The 19578-nt window shown below is 50.9% G+C and overlaps 3 protein-coding genes across 7 annotated transcripts; all 3 read left to right on the forward strand.

The window, feature by feature from the left end:
* The first annotated feature begins 410 nt into the window (after positions 1-410).
* Positions 411-9703, forward strand: eloa (elongin A). Of its 4 annotated transcripts, XM_058047914.2 has the most exons (12): positions 412-690; positions 1723-1779; positions 1970-2082; positions 6132-6613; positions 6760-7091; positions 7823-7934; positions 7998-8150; positions 8233-8330; positions 8405-8585; positions 8674-8803; positions 8901-9061; positions 9136-9703. In XM_058047914.2, the coding sequence occupies exons 1-12, from the start codon at positions 529-531 to the stop codon at positions 9195-9197; spliced, it is 2043 nt and encodes a 680-aa protein (XP_057903897.2). In that variant the 5' UTR covers positions 412-528; the 3' UTR covers positions 9198-9703. The 4 variants fall into 4 exon arrangements, with proteins under 4 accessions (XP_078647912.1, XP_057903897.2, XP_078647910.1 ...); XM_078791786.1 differs by having other exon boundaries at positions 411-690; positions 7823-8150; positions 8901-9054; XM_078791784.1 differs by having other exon boundaries at positions 7823-8150.
* Positions 9704-10170: 467 nt separating this feature from the next.
* On the forward strand, positions 10171-13091 carry pithd1 (PITH (C-terminal proteasome-interacting domain of thioredoxin-like) domain containing 1). Its single transcript, XM_058047920.2, has 6 exons — positions 10171-10621; positions 11359-11402; positions 11563-11640; positions 11707-11811; positions 11891-11999; positions 12386-13091. The coding sequence occupies exons 1-6, from the start codon at positions 10424-10426 to the stop codon at positions 12485-12487; spliced, it is 636 nt and encodes a 211-aa protein (XP_057903903.2). The 5' UTR covers positions 10171-10423; the 3' UTR covers positions 12488-13091.
* Positions 13092-13651: 560 nt separating this feature from the next.
* On the forward strand, positions 13652-19402 carry lypla2 (lysophospholipase 2). Of its 2 annotated transcripts, none has more exons than XM_058047919.2 (10): positions 13652-13697; positions 15169-15259; positions 15895-15926; positions 16192-16257; positions 16336-16383; positions 16463-16533; positions 17684-17757; positions 17833-17934; positions 18007-18177; positions 18738-19402. In XM_058047919.2, the coding sequence occupies exons 2-10, from the start codon at positions 15182-15184 to the stop codon at positions 18786-18788; spliced, it is 693 nt and encodes a 230-aa protein (XP_057903902.1). In that variant the 5' UTR covers positions 13652-13697; positions 15169-15181; the 3' UTR covers positions 18789-19402. The 2 variants fall into 2 exon arrangements, with proteins under 2 accessions (XP_057903902.1, XP_078647913.1); XM_078791787.1 differs by lacking the exon at positions 13652-13697 and adding an exon at positions 13888-15083.
* Positions 19403-19578: the final 176 nt, after the last annotated feature.

Here is a 19578-nt window from a genome sequence, read left to right on the forward strand (position 1 = left end):
AATAGAGGCACCCCATGGAACACCCCCCCCCCCGCCATACATATCCCAGAATAGGTCCTCTTAGCAGACTCCACCTGCCAAGCAGATGACATCTCACGATCTCCCTCTGCTGCCCCCAGTGGCACAAATCAGTACTGCGGGCCGTAGCCAAAGCAGTCAGAAAGGTTCACGTACATTTTATTTCATGAAATATTTATGACATAAAACACTCGACTTTTATGTTATGCTATGTTATATTGTATGTATTGGGAAACATACATGGATTTTTCCTGGAAACTTTCGGTCTAATATTGTCCCAATATACTGCATCGGGTTTCTATCGAAAGTAACAAGTGTGAGAAATAAACCTTTAAAAAACTGTGACGTCGTGTAGTTCTGACGTCAACAAGTGTATGATGACGTACTTCCGTCTTTGATCGACTCCCTCAACAAGTTGGCAGAGAATAAACCCCTTCCCTCACGTCGGATCGACTACTAGGAGTTTAATAGTCGCTTATTCGGACACTTTATGGGTGTTTTGTCGTGAAAATGGCCATTAAACAACGCCTGAAAGTTGCGGAAATTTGCTTCCCGATCGGGATGAAGCCGCTTCCGGGCCAACATTTGCCAGCAGTAAACATGGCGGAGGGCCTGCTGGAAACAGTGGACAGACTTCAGTCCCGGCTCATGGAGAGTCCGGAGCCCCGAAAGGTAACAAATGCCGGGATGCGATGCGGCGGGATCGGCGAGGTCTTGGACCGCGACTGGTTCGGACCTTGGTGGCCGTTTGTCACCGCAGCCCCGAAGGCGACGGAGGCCTCCGCCGATCCTGGACGGCTAGCGTAGTGTTTGGGGTGATGCATTCACGTACGACAGGATCATATGACTGTATGATTGTCGATGAAATCAATGTTGTACACACGATGGCGACAGACGAATATAGTATGCTAATTATTTTCAGTATTACTTTTAGGGTTAACCCTTATAGTCGTTATCAATGGATTATGGGATCCGGCGATCCTCACTAATGAATGGGGGAGAATGACTCATGTCGTGTAACACTTGCTAGTTGTGTGTCTGTGTTTACTAATTGTTTTACATTGCTCTGCCACGTCCCCGAACACTCGAAAAACACGCCATGCATCTCCAAGCAACCTTAAAATGGACATTATTGTAGACCTCTGTGTTTAAATGTTAGTGCAGATAGGGTATGAATATTGACGCTTGTAGGAATAGTTGCTTGTTATCCGATGGCCCGTGAACGCCTCGCGCTAAACGTCACGATAATTGCGAGCCTTTAAACTTGCTTCACAGATCATCTAATCCATTTTAGACGAATAACGACGGGTTGAAACCGGCGTAAACCTGCTGCGTTCACACAAGTGATGAATTTAAATGTCCGATGCTATTGTGGGCCAATGTAGCTCAGTTAGCCAAGTAGCTAGCTCGCTAGCTAGCCAGCTCCCACACGATGACAGATTAACACACGCAAACAAAATATGAACTTAAGTTGGGATGTTTTTCGGGCTATCCTTTTGTACAAGCGGTGCTGTGCTAATGTAAACGCCGAGATAGAGAAGTGCTCCTTGTGGCAGATTGTTCATCTCATTATGGAGTTGGAAGTGAGTGAAGACACGAAGACGTCATTTTGAAGAGATGAGTGCAGATTGCTGTGAATGGAAATCATCCGTGCCTTCTCCACTGTCGTCACTATGTTGATGTTCTTTCTCCCTCTTGGTCCAGCTCCTGAAGACTCTGAAAAGGCTGGGCGAGCTTCCGATGACCGTCGACATCCTGGTGGTGAGTGCTCTTTTGACTCCTTGCTGATACAAGACTTCCAAAAGGTAGCTTTAGTTGTCCTGGTTTTAGCATCAGCCAAAAGCCCAATATCGCTCAGTCCCCTTTGGGAGTACTGGTTTGAGCGTCAAAGTTTCCAGGCCGAGAGGCTCTTCTGTCCAGTTCACTCACTGGCGCTCTTCCTCTCTGGTAGGAAACTGGAGTGGGGAAGACGGTCAACTCTTTTAGGAAACACGAAGTCGCCGCCGAGGTGGCAAAAGGCCTGGTCGCCAAGTGGAAGAAGCTCGTCCCGCAGCCTGCAGACAGGTAAAAAAAAACACAAAGAAAAGCCAAGGAATGAAAGTTGACAGCAGCATCCCAGGGTGACGCGTGCATTCCTTTTGCTGTGGCCACTGGGTGCTGCTGGGATGAACAAGGAAGTCATCATTTAGCTGGAGGACCTTTATGATGATGTTGCCACTGGGTGCTGCTGGGATGAACAAGGAAGTCATCATTTAGCTGGAGGACCTTTATGATGATGTTGCCACTGGGTGCTGCTGGGATGAACAAGGAAGTCATCATTTAGCTGGAGGACCATTATGATGATGTTGCCACTGGGTGCTGCTGGGATGAACAAGGAAGTCATCATTTAGCTGGAGGACCTTTATGATGATGTTGCCACTGGGTGCTGCTGGGATGAACAAGGAAGTCATCATTTAGCTGGAGGACCTTTATGATGATGTTGCCACTGGGTGCTGCTGGGATGAACAAGGAAGTCATCATTTAGCTGGAGGACCTTTATGATGATGTTGCCACTGGGTGCTGCTGGGATGAACAAGGAAGTCATCATTTAGCTGGAGGACCTTTATGATGATGTTGCCACTGGGTGCTGCTGGGATGAACAAGGAAGTCATCATTTAGCTGGAGGACCTTTATGATGATGTTGCCACTGGGTGCTGCTGGGATGAACAAGGAAGTCATCATTTAGCTGGAGGACCTTTATGATGATGTTGCCACTGGGTGCTGCTGGGATGAACAAGGAAGTCATCATTTAGCTGGAGGACCTTTATGATGATGTTGCCACTGGGTGCTGCTGGGATGAACAAGGAAGTCATCATTTAGCTGGAGGACCTTTATGATGATGTTGCCACTGGGTGCTGCTGGGATGAACAAGGAAGTCATCATTTAGCTGGAGGACCGTTATGATGATGTTGCCACTGGGTGCTGCTGGGATGAATAAGGAAGTCATCATTTAGCTGGAGGACCTTTATGATGATGTTGCCACTGGGTGCTGCTGGGATGAACAAGGAAGTCATCATTTAGCTGGAGGACCATTATGATGATGTTGCCACTGGGTGCTGCTGGGATGAACAAGGAAGTCATCATTTAGCTGGAGGACCTTTATGATGATGTTGCCACTGGGTGCTGCTGGGATGAACAAGGAAGTCATCATTTAGCTGGAGGACCGTTATGATGATCTTGCCACTGGGTGCTGCTGGGATGAACAAGGAAGTCATCATTTAGCTGGAGGACCTTTATGATGATGTTGCCACTGGGTGCTGCTGGGATGAACAAGGAAGTCATCATTTAGCTGGAGGACCTTTATGATGATGTTGCCACTGGGTGCTGCTGGGATGAACAAGGAAGTCATTTAGCTGGAGGACCATTATGATGATGTTGCCACTGGGTGCTGCTGGGATGAACAAGGAAGTCATCATTCAGCTGGAGGACCATTATGATGAAGATCCAGCCTCGTGGAGCACAGTCATTTACCTTTGCAGGTTTAGTCCTGAATTGTCTGATTGATATCAATGTTAGTTGCCAGGCTGCACGGCGGACGAGTGGTTAGCGTGCAGGCCTCACAGCTAGGAGACCTGAGCTCAATACCATCCTCGGCCACCTCTGTGGAGTTTGCATGTTCTCCCCGTGCATACGTGTCTTTTCTCCGGGGACTCCGCTTTCCTCCCCCATTCCAAAAACATGTTAGCCACTCCAAATTGCCCATTGGTATGGGGTGGGGTGGGGGGGGGGGGGGTGTTTGTCGAAATGTGCCCTGGGATTGGCTGGCCACCAGGGCCGGAAAACAGCTGGTATAGACTCCAGCACCCCGCGACCCTCGTGACGATCAGCGGTAGAAAATGGATGAATGTTTGTTGCCATGCCCCGCCCACACCTTTGGAACAGCCTAAAATCCTTTGCAGTAACACGGCCTGATTTTTCATCCGCTTTGTTGAAATAGAACCACCGTTTTTCCGCCCCTTTGCAGCCTCAAACCAAAATGGCCGCCTTCCTTGAGCCTTTCTGTGCATCCCGTCATGATTTAGTGGCATCCTGTCAAACTGGTGGCCAAGTTAAAAGCGGGCGCTACTGAGCGAGTTTTGGGGGTTGGCCTTCAGGACCCCTGAAATGTCTTGATTTTTTGCCAAAGCCGATGTTGGTGTTGTCATGCACGTGAACAACCCAATTCGTCCCCAAAAAGCCCCAATGCTGAATTCAGTGATGGCAGGAGAGGGTGGGAATAAAAAGCCAAATAAAGCAGCGACCTTGCACGCCAATAGCTTCTTCCCCCCCTCTTTTGGTCTTTGTCCTTTTGCTACGCCGCTCACCAAGCATGCTGCTCAAAAGTCAAGTGGCCGTATTCCATGCATCTAGAAATAACAATTGGAATATATGGATGGCCTCATAGTTGACATCCGTTTATACATTTATGAGTGGACAAGTTGAAGAAGCTCGATGAAGTTCATTTTCCACCTTGATCACATTTCTGGGGCGGTCTCCTGCCCCCACCTGGGAACAAGTTTGAAGCAGGAAGCAGAAGGATATTTTCAAGTGAGTATTTTTCATCTTGTGACGGCCGCATCGAGTGCTAAGTACTTCTAGGAGTACATTCTCTTCTAGAGGAGATAGCATTAAGCTAATGCTAATCTTGTATGTCAAGCTAGTCATCTCCAGTACGGTAGACGTGTATGGTCAGACAGATGAAGGATGCTTGTTGGGGTATCTGGATGCTACGCAGCCTTTCCTCTTGCATTCCTTTTCTTCTTTCCCTGGAAGAACAATAGAGTTGAAGTCCACGGAGAAGTATCTGCCGTCTGCTCGTCTGCCTTGGGACCTGCTGGGAAGTACTGTGAGAACACGAAATGAGCAGATAGAAAGTAAGTGCAGTATCTTGCACTGGAGACATCACGTGATGATATCCTTGATGGGACTGCACTGGAGAAGTGACGCTTGTTGACAACGCCAACCAGCCAGAACCAGCCCGCCAAAAGACCGGACCCCAGGATGGCACCCATCAGAAATATCTGTGCAAAAAGAACACCTTTCAAGAACAGCTTTGTTTCACATCTTTTTCCATTTTGCTGCTTTTCCCAACTAAGCACCTGCTAACGTCATGTAAACTAGTGGAGGACATGGCTCTGCTAGCCTCGTACCATGGCTCTGCTAGCCTCGTACCATGGCTCTGCTAGCCTCGTACCATGGCTCTGCTAGCCTCGTACCATGGCTCTGCTAGCCTCGTACCATGGCTCTGCTAGCCTCGTACCATGGCTCTGCTAGCCTCGTACCATGGCTCTGCTAGCCTCGTACCATGGCTCTGCTAGCCTCGTACCATGGCTCTGCTAGCCTCGTACCACCACTCATTCCAATAAATATTCCTCTGGTCTCCTTTCTCCTGGATACTTTCTCATTTTTCCATCAACTCATTATCATTGTTTTCATCCACCCACCCATCCGTCTGCACTCGTCCGTCCATCCATCTGTCCATCCATCCATCCACCCACCCACCCATCCATCCGTCCATCCATCTTCCCTCCATTGATGCTGTTTATCCTCACTATGGTGGGGGGTGCTGGAGCCTATCCCAGCTGTCTTGGGGCGAGAGGCGGGGTCCACCCTGGACTGGTGGTCAGCCAATCCCAGGACACATACAGACAAACAACCATTCACACTCAAATTCATACCTATGGAGTGGCCAATTAACCTAGCATGTTTTTGGAATGGGGGGGGTTGGAGTACCCGGAGAAAACCCACGCATGCACGGGGAGAACATGCAAACTCCACACAGAGATGGCCGATAATCGAATTCAGGTCTTCCCATCTCCTGACTGTGTGGCCTGCATGCTAACCACTCAACCACCGCATTTGTAAGAGCAGTCAACTTTAGAAAGATTGAAAAGTCCAAATATTCAAATCAATATTTCAATTCCTCCTATAGAGCGAACAGAAAAAGATTCCAATTCAGTAGGAAGAGCCTTTTGGATGCTGCTGTCATGAACCGAGTGTATTTGTGAGAATGTCTGTGCAGTCATTGGCCGGTCTACTTGTCAGTCACTCCAGGCGGCGCCATCGTTGATGCTGGTGTTTTTGTCCCACCACAGAAGCGGCGCCAATCACGCCAAAGAGGCGCCACGGTCACACTCTCGAGGCTCCAGTGATGCGGGCCAACGGCACCAGCGAGAGCCCTCCCCTGAGGAGGAGAAAGAGCCGTCCTACGTAGAAGAAGAGGAAGAGGAGGATGAAGGGCGAAGCCGCCACGCCAGCTACTCCCCCTCGCCACCGCGGCCTGAGCAGTACAGCCCCCGGCGGCCGGGGGGCGACCAGTCTGACGAGTATGACAGCCCCGAGCCGGAACCGGAACCCAGCCCGCCTCCCCGTAGAGACGACAAACACGCCAAGCCCGGCAAAGCCCACGGGAACCACCGCCACGACAAGCAGCGCCGACACCACATGCCGGGCGGTCGTGATGGAGGCTCCCGCAGCGAGGGGAAGAAGCGGCGTGCCGACAGGGAACCGAGTCCGCCACCTAAGTCCACCAAGCAGGACAGGAAGTCACATGAGGACAGGAAGGGTGGAGATGATGGTGAGGGCGAGTTCATGACTCATTTGTGACTCCTCCTTGTTGTTTGTTGTTTCTTCTCACAGCTCAGCCTTGTAATGCTGCCACCTGCAGGACTGGAGCATATGAACCATCGAAGGAACTTCCTGTGTCTGTGCTTTTGTTTCCAGGGCGACCGCTGCGAGCGCAGAAGGACTCTCCCGGTGCCGGGGGCAGCGGGGAAGACGACTTTGAGACCCCCACCATGTCCTTTGAGTCCTTCCTCACGTACGATGCCCCGACATCGTCCTCTGTCAAGAAGAAGAAGAAGAAGAAGACGACGACGTCACACGGACACCCTTCCCACGCTTCCACCGCCCCGTCTCATCGCCGCACGTCTCAGCCCGCCCCCTTATCTTCATCCTCCTCCTCTTCGTCCAAAGCGAGCAAGACCAACGGCGCTACCAGGACAAGGAGGTCTGACTCGGACTTGGCTTCGGCTGTTCCGGCAAAACGCAGAAAGGTGAGACATGCTAAACCAGGGGTGTCCAAAGTGCGGCACATTGTAAAAACATCATGAGAGGGGACCGATGATGCGTCCTTTGGATTGAGCTGTGGACTCCTATAGAGCAGCCAGGCACCACAACCCGCACGCAAAGCTTTCTAGATCTTCCGCAATCGGCACCCATTCCATCTGGATTTCCTTGGCTTTCATTTATTGCTCCCACAGCCCGCCTCCACCCACGGCCACTCCGCCACAATTGGTCACGCCCATATTGTGGGCACATCATATTCCCTGTGGTGTCACTGTGAGCTGGAGTCAGGAAAAACTCCATCCCAAACTTCTTTCAGGGCACACTTCCAAAAGTGCCGACCTCATCGGTTGCTATGGCATGCGCTAACACTAGAATGCAACGTTCCACTTGGTGGAACCTGGTTCCGCCTGGTGGAACCTGGTTCCGCCTGGTGGAACCTGGACTTTAGGTCTCATTGGGAGTGTTCCCTTTAAATTATCGGATGCGTTTGTTCACGCGGTTCCAAAACCAACTTCCACTTCCACCAGGTTCCACCATCATAGGTCCCCTTTAAGAAAGAAGAGCGAGGTATGATGTCATGTCATCACATTAGGACAAACAAGTCAACTTGTCTCTTTTGGAGAATAAAGGAAGGAAACGGAGCTTCCACTCTTCCGGGAGGACTTGGCACCGGGTTTTTAGAAGGAGTCACTGAGGTGCAAACGAATGCTCTGTGCAGGCGGTGGAACCTCTTCCCTCACTTCCTGAAATCCCTCTGCCAGACATCCAGCCCAACTACAGACCTCTGCCCTCCATCGACATCACGCCGCTGTCCCCTCAGAGACGGAAAGGTAACAGCGTGCATCTGTGGCGCTCCAAATGTCCCACCGGACCCCCCGCTTTCTCCCCCCCAGGTCCTGTCTACAACGACGAGGAGGACGCGGGCTTCACGGGGAAGCGATTCAACTCCAAGATGGTGGTCTACTCGGGGTCCAAGACCTCATACCTGCCCCGGATGATGACGCTGTACGAGCAGTGCATCCGAGTGCTGCAGAACAACATCGACTGTGAGTGAGGGGGTGTTTTGGGGGCACGAGAGCTTATGATTAGTCCCCCCGTCAACAATGCCTGGCTTTGCCTCTGCGTCAGCCATTGCCGAGGTGGGAGGGGTGCCGTTTACCATCTTGCAGCCGGTGCTGGAGCGGTGCACCCCGGAGCAGCTGTATCGCATCGAGCAGAGCAACCAGGTGAGCCATGTTTCCTCTTCCTGTCGCTGTGCAGCCTGCAACAATAAGAGCCGGTAAAACTTTCTTGTCTCCAGTGGTTCACCGAGGAATCGGACGAGCTGTGGATGCGTCACTGTCAGCGGGACTTCAAGCGGGAGACCCCCCAAGAGTACGAGTCCTGGAGGGAGCTCTACCTGCGGCTGCACGACGAGCGAGAGGCGCGCCTGAGGAGGCTGACCCAAAACATCAGCTCGGCGCACGCCAACAAGCCCAAAGGTGGGGGGGGGGCCGTGCCGCCAAGCTTTGTCTCGGTCAGCCAGCTCCCCAAAGTCAGCACGTGTGGTCTTGTGTCTTTGCCGTGCAGGGCGGCAGGTCAAGATCGCGTTTGTCAACTCGGCCGCCAAGCCGCCGCGAGACGTCCGCCGCCGGCAGGAAAAGTTTGGCACCACCAACGGTTCCTCTGCAGCCTCCACCGCCGCTGCCACGCCCATCAAGTCGGCACCGCATCCAAGATTTTAACCCAGCGATGACTCTTTCCTGTTTGTTTTTTTGACACGTGAAATCATTGTTTCCTCTTCCTGGCTCTTTCAGAATAAGACCAGCAAGCAACGACTACTCCGGCGACTCCAGCCGCTCCTCCTCTTCCCTCCTCATCCCGTCACCCAGCTCGTCCCGCTCCTCAGCGCCCCCAGCAGGAGGAGGCGGGGCAACAGGTGGAGGACACGCCTCTCGGGAAAAGCCACAGGTGAAAAGTAAGACTGCATCCTGGGAGGAAGTTCCGTCCGTTGTTGCAAAGTCGCCATCTCATGTCGTCTCCTTTCCCCAGAAATCGCCCCCATGATGGCCAAAACAATCAAAGCGTTCAAGAATAGATTCTCCCGCCGATAGGAGCTGAAACATCGCCTCCTTTCCATTGAACCGGGGTGGCGCTCCTTCCCCGACCAACTAAACATGTGACCTTTCAGTGGCTTTTAATGAAGGCCTTTTGGGGGGGGGGGGGTGTCAAACCAAACCAAACCTAACCTTTTTGTCCATTTTTTTTTTGTTTTCTGTGATAGTTCAGTGAAGGAGAGACAAAAAGGTGGAATTCAAGTTTTTTATCACATTCATGTCCATACTTGGGGGCTGGGGGGCACGTTGCAAACCAGCACAGCAACTTGTTTTACCTCGCCATGCGTTTGAAAAAGCTGAAGATCTCCTTTCCTGCTGTCCGACTGTGTACATATTCTCTTATCTGCTTCACTGGCAAGAAGCAAAGTGATGTGATATTTATTGACTTTGTCCTGACACCCCTCCCACTTGGACCCTCAAGGAAGTAGATGAAGACCTGTCATTTTATTAGATTTTAAGAAATGTTCTATGGTCATTTGTATTAAATAGGACTTTTTGCCCAATTGTGTACGTGTGGAGATGTCTGTCATCCACGTGACCACAATACAGAGTCCACTCTTTCAAAGTAAGGCTGGATGACAGTCAGACGACTGCAGCCAACAATCGTCTGTTTTGGAAAGAAACGCTCTGCTTACTTACTAAGGAGTCCGTCATCGTCACTTGTACCAGCAGTAGTACATTTTACATCCAAAGTTTGTCATTTTCCTGAGACAATAACACGAGTTTTATTTTACAACCCCTAAACCGGAAGTATATATACACAGAAGCCCAAACTGTTTGTGTTACAGAAAGAAAAAATGCTACTATTGATTTAGTACGCCAATTATAACAGCTCTAACACACATTAAAAATACCCAAGATGTGTAGTCGTTTGTGAGAATGGATTTGAAAATCAATGACCCGGAAGTGAATATCTAATGGTGTAAGAAAGGTCTATACTTTGGCCAGAGTGCTGTTATTGTACCAATGACAGTTTACTTGGTCCCTTACACGAGCAATGCTACCCATTAAACGTTTCCGTTTCACAATTACTTTCAGAGATGAAAAACATGGAATTATATTATGAAAAGCATAACCCGGAAGTATGAGTCGGGTTGGTGTTTGAAGTGGGCGCTCGTGCCGAGGGAAAGTTGTGTTTGTCAGGAAGTCCTCACGCCGGCGTCCGCAGCCACTCGCTTCCGCTTAACTATTCCCTCTTTCCGGAACACGAAGACGCCGCCACCATGTCCGGACACGGCCGCGGACACCACCACCACCACGGCTGCGGCTGCGAAGGCTCCCATGAGCCCGCCGAAAGGGGCATCGAGTACGGACTGTACCGACGCATCGACCTGGACAAGGTGCAGTGTCTGAACGAGAGCAGGGACGGCGACGGCAAGCTGGTGTTCAAGCCGTGGGACCAGCGGAACGACCGGGACAAGGTACATGCAGCCTGCCGGGGGTGGGTACCACACGGCAGTACCTTATCATCCTACAACCTTTATTTTGGATGTGACGCCAAAAGTTCATTTTAAACGCCATCTTTAAACGTCTATCTTCATCTTTAAATTGCCATCTGCAATACGAGGCACAGCCACGAGGGGACGCATTTTGCTAACTTTCTGTGTTTCTGGGCATGGCAATATCGGCTCTTTTCAGGGAGCCGGTTCTTTTGGCTCAGCTCCGAAAATACTCCTCAGGTCACAATTTTTGCTTAAGTTGATTCTTACCAAAATGTGTGTAAAATGAATTTGTAATACAAACGTGTATTTACATTAACCTTATTATTATATGGCTTCATTTGTGCTGAACATGGAAGCCAATTCTCAAGAATTTGAGAGAAAGTTGATTGTGTGTATGGTTTGTCATTTTCTAAATATTTGCAGCGGAAATATTTCTAGAAAACATGAAACTATAAATGAAAATGCGCAGACCTGAAGGCAACGTTTTTCGCGAGTCTTTCGGGAAAGATTCTCTGAAACACAAAGCCTCAGCTTTTGTTTCCTGCTGCTCATTTTCCTTACTCTTCCAGCGTGCGCCCTCCCCCTGTGCTTGGCGTGGAGACGTGTTTTTTGTTAGCGAGTGACATGTGACCAACATGACTGCCCTGATGGCCGGCACGGTGGTTTGAGCCACGATATTACTGGGCTTGATCATTCCCTTGTTTTTCCCACTGCAGTATGTGGAGAGTGACGCGGATGAGGAGCTGCTGTTCAATATCCCGTAAGTTGTGGACGCGACGCTCCTTGCACACTTCCCTTGGCCCGATGCCGCCTCTGAGGTTGTGTAATCTCACAGCAGAGAAACGCACACGTCACGGCAGGATTGTCTTAGAGCGTTGTGCTTAGCTTCTGTGGCCGTGACCACGGCGTCTCCCGCTCAGTTTCACAGGAAGCGTCAAGCTGAAAGGCATCATCATCTCGGGAGAAGACGACGACTCTCACCCGGCCGAGATCCGGCTGTGAGTGAAGCGACATCCTAAAGGACGGGAGCAGGGAACCCTTTCTCACAGATGTGTTGCCTCCAGGTACAAGAACATCCCTCAGATGTCTTTTGACGACACGGGCCGGGAACCGGAGCAAGCCTTCAGACTCAACCGAGACCCCAGCGCCCAGCTGGAGTACCCGACAAAGTGAGGCTCGCTGTGGTCGACGAGGCCGGCCGCGGATGGTTACTCCTTTTTTTTTTAAATGTGTCTGTGTGACCTCCAGGATCGCTCGTTTTTCCAACGTCCAGCACCTCTCCATCCATATCTCCAAGAACTTTGGAGACCGGAGCACCCGGATCTACTACATCGGGCTCAGAGGGGAATACTCCGAGGTCAGTCTTAGACGAGACCTTACAGGAACAAAGATGTTCCTGCTTTAGCATTGCTGACCAGACACACCCCCTCCGTCATCAGGCTGTTGATAACCTGGAACGTTTGCTTTTCCACCCAAATGTCGGGGTGCAACCAAAAACACATGAGGAACACACAAAACCAGAGCTTTTTATACTGGTGTAGAACCTGCAAGGCATGCTGGGAAGCCCACACGCACAGGAAGTGAGCCAGCATGCCTTGGATTTGCATTTATCACTTGGATACCCGTGAAGGCGCCCAGGTTGGCTTTTGTTGTCATACGTTTGGTTGCACCCTGCGTGAGGATGGCGTTCCGTCTGACGCTTCCCCTTGCTTTGTCTAACATCTGGCGTCTGCGTCCCTGAAGGCCCACAGACACCATGTGACCATCTGCAACTACGAGGCGGCGGCCAACCCTGCCGACCACAAAGTGGAGAGCATGATCCCGCAAAGCAACTTCATTTCCTGACGCGATGACCGGGACGTCGGACGCTGTCACCGAGGAGCTTGGAGACGCATTTCTTTTTCTTTGCCTGCGTGTGAGGAGGCCACGCTCGACGGCAGTTCCACTCTAGTTGATGTTGTGGCGGAGACCCGTCGGCGCTCGCTGGTAACCTGCTGGTAGTGGCTGCTAAAATAAAACACGTTGATCAGAGCGCCCGTGCAGGTCAAGTATGACAGGAAGAGAAAGACCCAAACGCACCGCCTCGTCTTCTTCCATGAGCCTAACATTTCAACCCTCTTATTAGCAGCCAAGATGAGTTGCGTTCAAAGACATTTAGGAGGAAGTGACATGTTGTTCCAAACATACTTGAAGTATTTGAGTGATTTGAATATCCACTTGTTGTCTTTGTGTGTGTTTACCAGGCAGAATAAAGAGGGTGTCCGTGAAGGCATCTCGAGTGACAAAGAGGACACGTGCTTCCTTTGGTCTTTGTGAGTGGGACGCGCGTGTATGCTGGTGGAATGGCACTGCAGAGGGTGGGGGTATGCCGGAGCCTACCCCAGCTGTGCCAAACATGCCTGTGGACCGTTTAGCGTAAAGTCATTCAAGTGGGTCGGGCTGCGGTGAAACGACACGACTTCCGTCTGCCGCCGTAACGGAGAGGTGTGGCTTGACATGATGCGCCTGCGTTCATTACACTACAAAAGTTGATGTCATTATGTTTGACGGTGGCGGCACAGCTAGGAGACCTGGGTTCAATTCCACCCTCGGCCATCTCTGTGTGGAGTTTGCATGTTCTCCCCGTGCAAGACAGCTGGGATAGGCTCCAGCACCCCCTGCGACCCTCGTGAGGAAAAGCGGTAGAAAATGAATGAATGAATGAATGTTTGACGGTCCTAATCGTTTTAAAATCTGCTAAGCTAACTTCATTCATTGCTAAATACGACATTAGTAATTGATTTTATTCTGTTTTCAGGCGACTGTGGAGGCCTCAGCCGTGTTATATATTCTCCTAAAATATACATACCTGCTGAAATATGTATAAGTTATTCGCATATTTGGTTGAGTTGGTCTTTTCGCTAAAAAAGTTCCCAGTTCAAACCATGGTTAGGAAAAACCTTATCGCTGGTGGGCGTGGCTATATCGTGACGTGCCTACGCACGGCTCCACCCCTCATTTGTGTGCTGACGCTAACCGGAAGTTCCGTTTCGTCGTGAAGTGGGACAGCAAAGCGGTGAGTGCAAGAATTTGTGTCAGCAGGCGGGCCGTCGTTTAAACGCCCCCCTTCCCTCATATTTGACCTTTTTACACCGCGCGCTTGATGGCTTTATACGCGGAGCTTTTGGGTCCCCCCTGAAGCCGAACTCCGGGGTGGCCATTTTGTGACGTTACGCCAGCTCGCCGGTAGCAGACAATAACAAGTTATTGTGGTAGCCTGCTAGCATCGTACGTGTGCGTGTGGCCGGATTAGTCGGGGTTTAATCCGACGTGGGGGTCCGTTTTATCGGCTGTTTCTTTGGGGAGGTGGCGGGCTCGCACAGCTGAATGCCATCACTGGCGGTGAGGAGCCAAGAAGAAGCCACCATTGTTCTCTTCGTCGACACCCTCCCGCCACCGACGTCCTCCTCCGCGTTAACCGCCACTTCTAACCGCCTTGGCCGTTTCACTCGGCCCGAAGCGGGGAATGGTGACCCGGATTAGTGCGCCCGTTGACGGATGCGGATCTGCTGGTGTATTGTGTGCATGCGGAGGGGTGGGCGGATCGATCCAAATGTTGCTCTGGTCGATAACTGGGGTAGAATCTGTATCGAGTCGATGCTAGTGTGATGAGATCGCTGTCACTTTTCAACAAGTATCTGCTGTTGCTGGTTTTGACGCACTCTTATCGCTCCATCGTCGATATTGTCACGCACCAAACCATTGAAAGATGCAATATTGAGACGGTATCGGACCGATACCTATTTCCACCGTATCGCCCATCCCGAGTGCGTCCGGGAGAGGACTGCAGTATATTCCCATGGTGGTGGTTGGCAGCAGTCAAGTCGAGTATGGGTGGATGTATAGCTGCTACATTCCTAGCAAGTCGTAGGTTAGATTTAGGAAGCCATCATTGGGAGTGGCCTGGAACAGGACCACGTGCTGGGCTCCCCCGAGGGGCCGAGGGCGAGGCATTGCCTCCTTTGTGTGCTCGCGCTTGGGGATGGTTGTGGGGGCCGTGGAAGGAACCAAAGGTTAGACTGCCGTCAATCATCCTGATTAGAGCTCCTCCCACCTCTTTCAGTGAAGGGGTTTCACTGAGGGGCACACACCGAAACATGGGAGGGGATGTGGTGGTCCTCCAAAAAGCCAGGAAGAGGGTTCATCGAACAACCGCATGAACGAAGTGAGCCCTCTTCTCAGTAATACAGTCTGGATGGGTGGAGGCGGGGCCGCTAGCATCCGTACACACACAGTGCAGTAGAGTGTAACCTACTAGAAATGATATTGGTAGCTTGCAATATATGCTCATATTTTCAAGATATTTTTTGGAATTGTGGAATTGCAGCATGTTCATGCTCGGCATGTTCAGTATGGACTTCAGTAGACCAAGATGACCCACATGTGGGCCCGCAGGAAGAAGGTGGTGTCAGCCAGCACCTTGTCGAACGCTGATGCAGTAAAGGGAAGGTGTGAAGGTGTGAAGGTGCTCTTTGTTCCCCCTGCAGACTCTGTCAGTGTATGTGTGGCAACAACATGTCTGTGCCGCTGCTCGCCGAGACTGTGACGGTGTCCGGGAACGAGAAGGAGACTGCAGCGGTGAGTTTTTGTCTGATTTCATGGCAACATGCACTTTTTTTAGTTGTGTATGTGACCTGCGTGCGTGTGCGTACTTGCGGTTCCAACATGGCACCCTCAGTCCATCAGCATTTCCCCAAATGAATACAATACGTTAGCTAGTTGACTACAGCCTGCTAGTCCAGCACCTTAGCTGTTCTTGGCTTCGATGAAGCATTATCAAACATAAAAATGGCGGAAGCACCTCAAATACACGGTAAAGTTACCATTTAGATGTTGATGAGGTGTTGTATACACTGGCCACTAGGTGTCACGAGTAACACACAAGCACCAGACTTGATGCTATCTGGAACAACAGGCTTTAATTCAATGATCTCACAACAGTCACAATAATAAACATCATCATCTTCATCATAACATGGGCCACTCTTGCGGCCGTCCTCCCCCAACGTCACTTCCTGTTTCTTTTATCCACCGTATGGTGTAGTAGGAGCGTTAGGGTGTATACGTATATGACCTGAGGTCTCGGGCTGCCATGATGGGAAGAAGTAGGAGGATGTAGCGGGCGGTACATCCAGTATGCTGCAAGTAGGATGTGGATGAGTTGAATATTTGTGATTAGTAGTAGTTCAACTGTTGGTTTCCCTACCTTGCAGGTGATCTTCCTTCATGGTTTGGGAGACACGGGGTAAGTTGTTGATGAGCATCTCCTTTCCTCCCAAAAGAAAGACCAGCTTTGTTTGACAAAAGGTCTTCCTCCTTGCGTTCCCAAATTGCTGAGATATTTTCCTCAACATCAGACAAGATGTTGAAAAGAAGAGAACACAGAAAGAAGAGAGTACAGGATGAGCTGTGCAGTATTTGGTTGGGGGCCGGGTCTGCCGGGGACGGTCGGTATTGGTAAGGGTGAATGCTGCCCCCCCTGCTTGAATATTATCCCTCTTTGTCGTCAGGCACGGGTGGGCCGACACCCTGACGGGCATCCAGCTGCCTCATGTCAAGTTCATCTGCCCCCACGCGTGAGTCCCTTGAGCGGTCAAAGCAGCTCACCTTGGGGCTCTAGTAGGTCTTCACCCTCCTGTCTTGTCCTCTCGTAGGCCACGCATCCCCGTCACCCTCAGCAGGAACGTCACCATGCCCGCCTGGTAAACACGGCCCCTCCCACACGGCCCCTCCCACACTGCTGCCTGGAAACAAATTAAAAGTGACTTTGTCTGTGTGCAGGTTCGACCTGATGGGTCTCAGCCCCGACATCCCAGAGGACGAGTGTGGGATCAAGAAGGCAGCTGAAAACAGTGAGTTGGGGTCACCCTCTGCACTAGTGGTCCCCTAAGTGGGGTATGCGTACGCCCGGGGTACGTCAATGAAAATGAAAAACAATTGGCACCTAAAACTCCAAATTATGAGTGCGCCTGAACGCCTCAGTGTGAGGAGACTGCAACAGGAAGGAGGCAGCGTGGCAGTTGGTCCTTGCTCTGTGTGCGTCATATCAACAAACAGGTACGTGTGAATGACCTTGAAGATGTCATTGCTATTGGTGTTCCATCCCCACACGGCCCCAGCCGTGACAATCTGGCACTGTGATGGAGATTCACCCCAAAATGAGGCTTCATTGTTGCTCGTATGTACTTTTCTAGTTCAGGTACTATTACATTAGAGGGGGGCGGGGGGGGGGGGGTGGTCCTTTCGGAGCCGGACACCAATGTTAAACCAAGCTTCATCAGGATTGGTCAACCTTCCCCTTCTATTTGCCATGAAACGTACATGCAGACTTAAACCATAGCCATCCTGGGTCAAGCTGAAATGGAGGAAGGATGTGATGATAGGATGATAACTGGTATCTACTGGCATCTACTGGTATCTACTGGCATCTACTTACCAGTCACATCTATCACCATGTCGCCATGCTAAATACACATCTTTCACCCGCAGTCACTACAATCTAGAAACATGAATGAGGCCACGAATCATCTTCAATATTTCTATAAGGTTGATGTTGATGAAGGGTGCAGGAGTCGGGGTACGTGGCTGTAGAAGGTTTGGGAACCGCTGGTCTACACTGCATCGTTTCCTGTGCTTGCTGGCCTGCTAAAGGGCCTGAAACACACTAAAAGCTTGTTGGGGGACTAAAGGTAGGACAAATAGCAAGGAAACGCACATGAAGCATTTACGGCCAAGCTGTGGCACCCCGAAACAAAATGGCTGCCAAAGAGAAGAATACAGAGAACAGGTTCCTTAATCCAAGCTCGGGCGGTGCACCTCGTGGGAAGCAAGTCTATAGCTCCCTTCAGTGGTCAAAGGGCAGAACATACGTCTACAATCAGGGAATGGTGGTCACGGCCCCCCTTTTGGACCTCAACGGGATTCCTTGGGATCAATGTTTGATTTCCTCAACTTGTAACGACCTCGACTTGTGCCTTGGTGATGTCTCTGGTCTCCCTGCAGTCAAGGCCATCATTGAACACGAGGCGAAAAATGGCATCCCTCCTCACCGCATCATGCTCGGAGGCTTCTCTCAGGTAGGCAGCCCGGCAGGAGCTTCCAAGACCTTGAAACACTAGCGATGATACCCACGTTGTCTCCTCCTCCTGCAGGGCGGGGCCTTGTCCCTGTACACCGCCTTGACCTGCCAGCACCAGTTGGCCGGCGTCGTGGCCCTCAGCTGCTGGCTGCCCCTTCACAAGACCTTCCCTTCGGTGCTTGTTGGAATTGCTTTTGAAAGCGTGCTTTTTAAAAGTGCGTGCTGATGTGGGATCTCTCCTGTGCAGGCGTCCAATGGCCACCAGAACCTGCCCATCCTGCAGTGCCACGGCGAGAGCGACGACATGATCCCTGTGCATTTTGGTGCCATGACGGCAGAAAAGCTCAAATGCATCGTCAACCCGCAGATGATCACCTTCAAAACATACCCGGGGGTCCCTCACTCGTCCTGCTCTCAGGTGTGGGAACCACCGCACGCCATGGGGGTCTTTCATGCAGCTGTGAAGGTCACCAGAGTAGCAACTACTGTCAGTACGGCGTCGCGATGTGCTCGCCAAGACCCCCAAACACGGAAATAGATGTACATGCTGATTATCAGCAGCATATGGGGAATGATCACATCACATTACAAGTAGCTCCCTGAAGCCAGCATTGAAAACACTCTGTGCAGGCGAGCAAATCAAACGCTCCTTTGTTGCCCCTCCTGCCTGTGATGCTGGCCTGTAGCTTCCCCTGAGCTCCCTTGGAAACAAACATTCTCTTTGTGAGGAAGACGGTTGGCGTGCTGGTTGTACCGACCAAGCTCCAAGTTAACCAAGCATCAAGCTGCCAGCACTGCAGCCCTTTGCCATAGACCTCTGAGGCGTCACAGCGGATGCTCAGAGCGTGGGTCCGAATACCGTGCCCCCCATCCCCCCTCCCCGTACTCGGCTCCTCCTGATAGTAATAGTCATAGTCATGTCACGGTATTTGACTAATCAGTTGTCCTGGGTGTAACGTCTGTGTCTTTGGCTTGCAGGAGATGCTGGCGGTAAAGGAATTCATTGAGAAGTACTTGCCCCGGATCTGACCTCACCTCCTCATCCGACTGTGACAACCCCCCTTCCCCTCGTGACACGGACCTCTCACCCTCGTTGATCTGTCGTTCCCTAACAGGAAAGAGCCATGCACACCCCTTCTTCCTTCCACGCAGACGTTTGTCAGCAATGAATTGGATGACGATAACCAAATGGTCACACTCATCATGGGTCGCTTGTCCAGGGAAGATTCCTGTTGATGTGCTGTCTTCCTTTGTCCTTCCTTTGTCTCCTCCTGTGTGTCCGCTTGGCAGCCCCCTCCTTCGCACCCGGTGCTGTTTTTATTTGATGAAGCCAAGTTGAAACTGCGTCTTGCGGCCTCCCGCTGCGTTGGCACCTTGTGTCTAACCCCACCCATCCACGGCTAAGGAACCTGAGTGACGGGTGCTTGTACAGATGAAAGTTAACCAATACTTTAGCAAGGCGGTGTGCGGTTTCCTTTGCCAGTTGCTTTTACTTCCTTTGCGTTCTTCCGTTTGCAAAGTTGATGGGAGAACTTTGATTGTTGACAAATCAATGAATGTCTCACAGTCGTGTCACGTATGAAATCATGCAAAGGTGTTTCCTTTGTATCCTCTTCCACTGCTGCCTCTCCTTTTTTTTTTATTCCACTATGCGTGATGGTGTCACACATTCTCATGCCGTTTCTCCTGGATTGTATGTTGGAATTTTTACATATGTTGTTTTTGTGTAATGGACCATTTTTTGTTGTGATGTCATCCTTTATTTTTGTTTGTAATGATCATTTTGTTTCCGAGCTCTTGTAATGCAGAATAAATGACA

The sequence above is a fragment of the Doryrhamphus excisus genome, linkage group LG7 (genome assembly GCF_037039965.1).
Source record: "Doryrhamphus excisus strain RoL-2023G ecotype Guam linkage group LG7, RoL_Dexc_Guam_v1.1, whole genome shotgun sequence".
Classification (NCBI taxonomy): Eukaryota; Metazoa; Chordata; class Actinopteri; order Syngnathiformes; family Syngnathidae; genus Doryrhamphus; species Doryrhamphus excisus.

What these genes read in the sequence shown, in the direction of transcription:
- pithd1 (XM_058047920.2), top strand. Translation starts at nt 10,424, where the DNA reads ATGTCCGGACACGGCCGCGGACACCACCACCACCACGGCTGCGGCTGC. An exon ending in GAGCTGCTGTTCAATATCCC is followed by an intron (nt 11,403 to 11,562) that starts GTAAGTTGTGGA and finishes TCTCCCGCTCAG; the next exon opens with TTTCACAGGAAGCGTCAAGC. An exon ending in CACCCGGCCGAGATCCGGCT is followed by an intron (nt 11,641 to 11,706) that starts GTGAGTGAAGCG and finishes TGTTGCCTCCAG; the next exon opens with GTACAAGAACATCCCTCAGA.
- lypla2 (XM_058047919.2), top strand. Translation starts at nt 15,182, where the DNA reads ATGTGTGGCAACAACATGTCTGTGCCGCTGCTCGCCGAGACTGTGACG. An exon ending in CAAGAAGGCAGCTGAAAACA is followed by an intron (nt 16,534 to 17,683) that starts GTGAGTTGGGGT and finishes GTCTCCCTGCAG; the next exon opens with TCAAGGCCATCATTGAACAC. An exon ending in TTCACAAGACCTTCCCTTCG is followed by an intron (nt 17,935 to 18,006) that starts GTGCTTGTTGGA and finishes TCTCCTGTGCAG; the next exon opens with GCGTCCAATGGCCACCAGAA.
- eloa (XM_078791784.1), top strand. Translation starts at nt 529, where the DNA reads ATGGCCATTAAACAACGCCTGAAAGTTGCGGAAATTTGCTTCCCGATC. An exon ending in TTCCGGCAAAACGCAGAAAG is followed by an intron (nt 7,092 to 7,822) that starts GTGAGACATGCT and finishes TGCTCTGTGCAG; the next exon opens with GCGGTGGAACCTCTTCCCTC. An exon ending in GCATCGAGCAGAGCAACCAG is followed by an intron (nt 8,331 to 8,404) that starts GTGAGCCATGTT and finishes TCTTGTCTCCAG; the next exon opens with TGGTTCACCGAGGAATCGGA.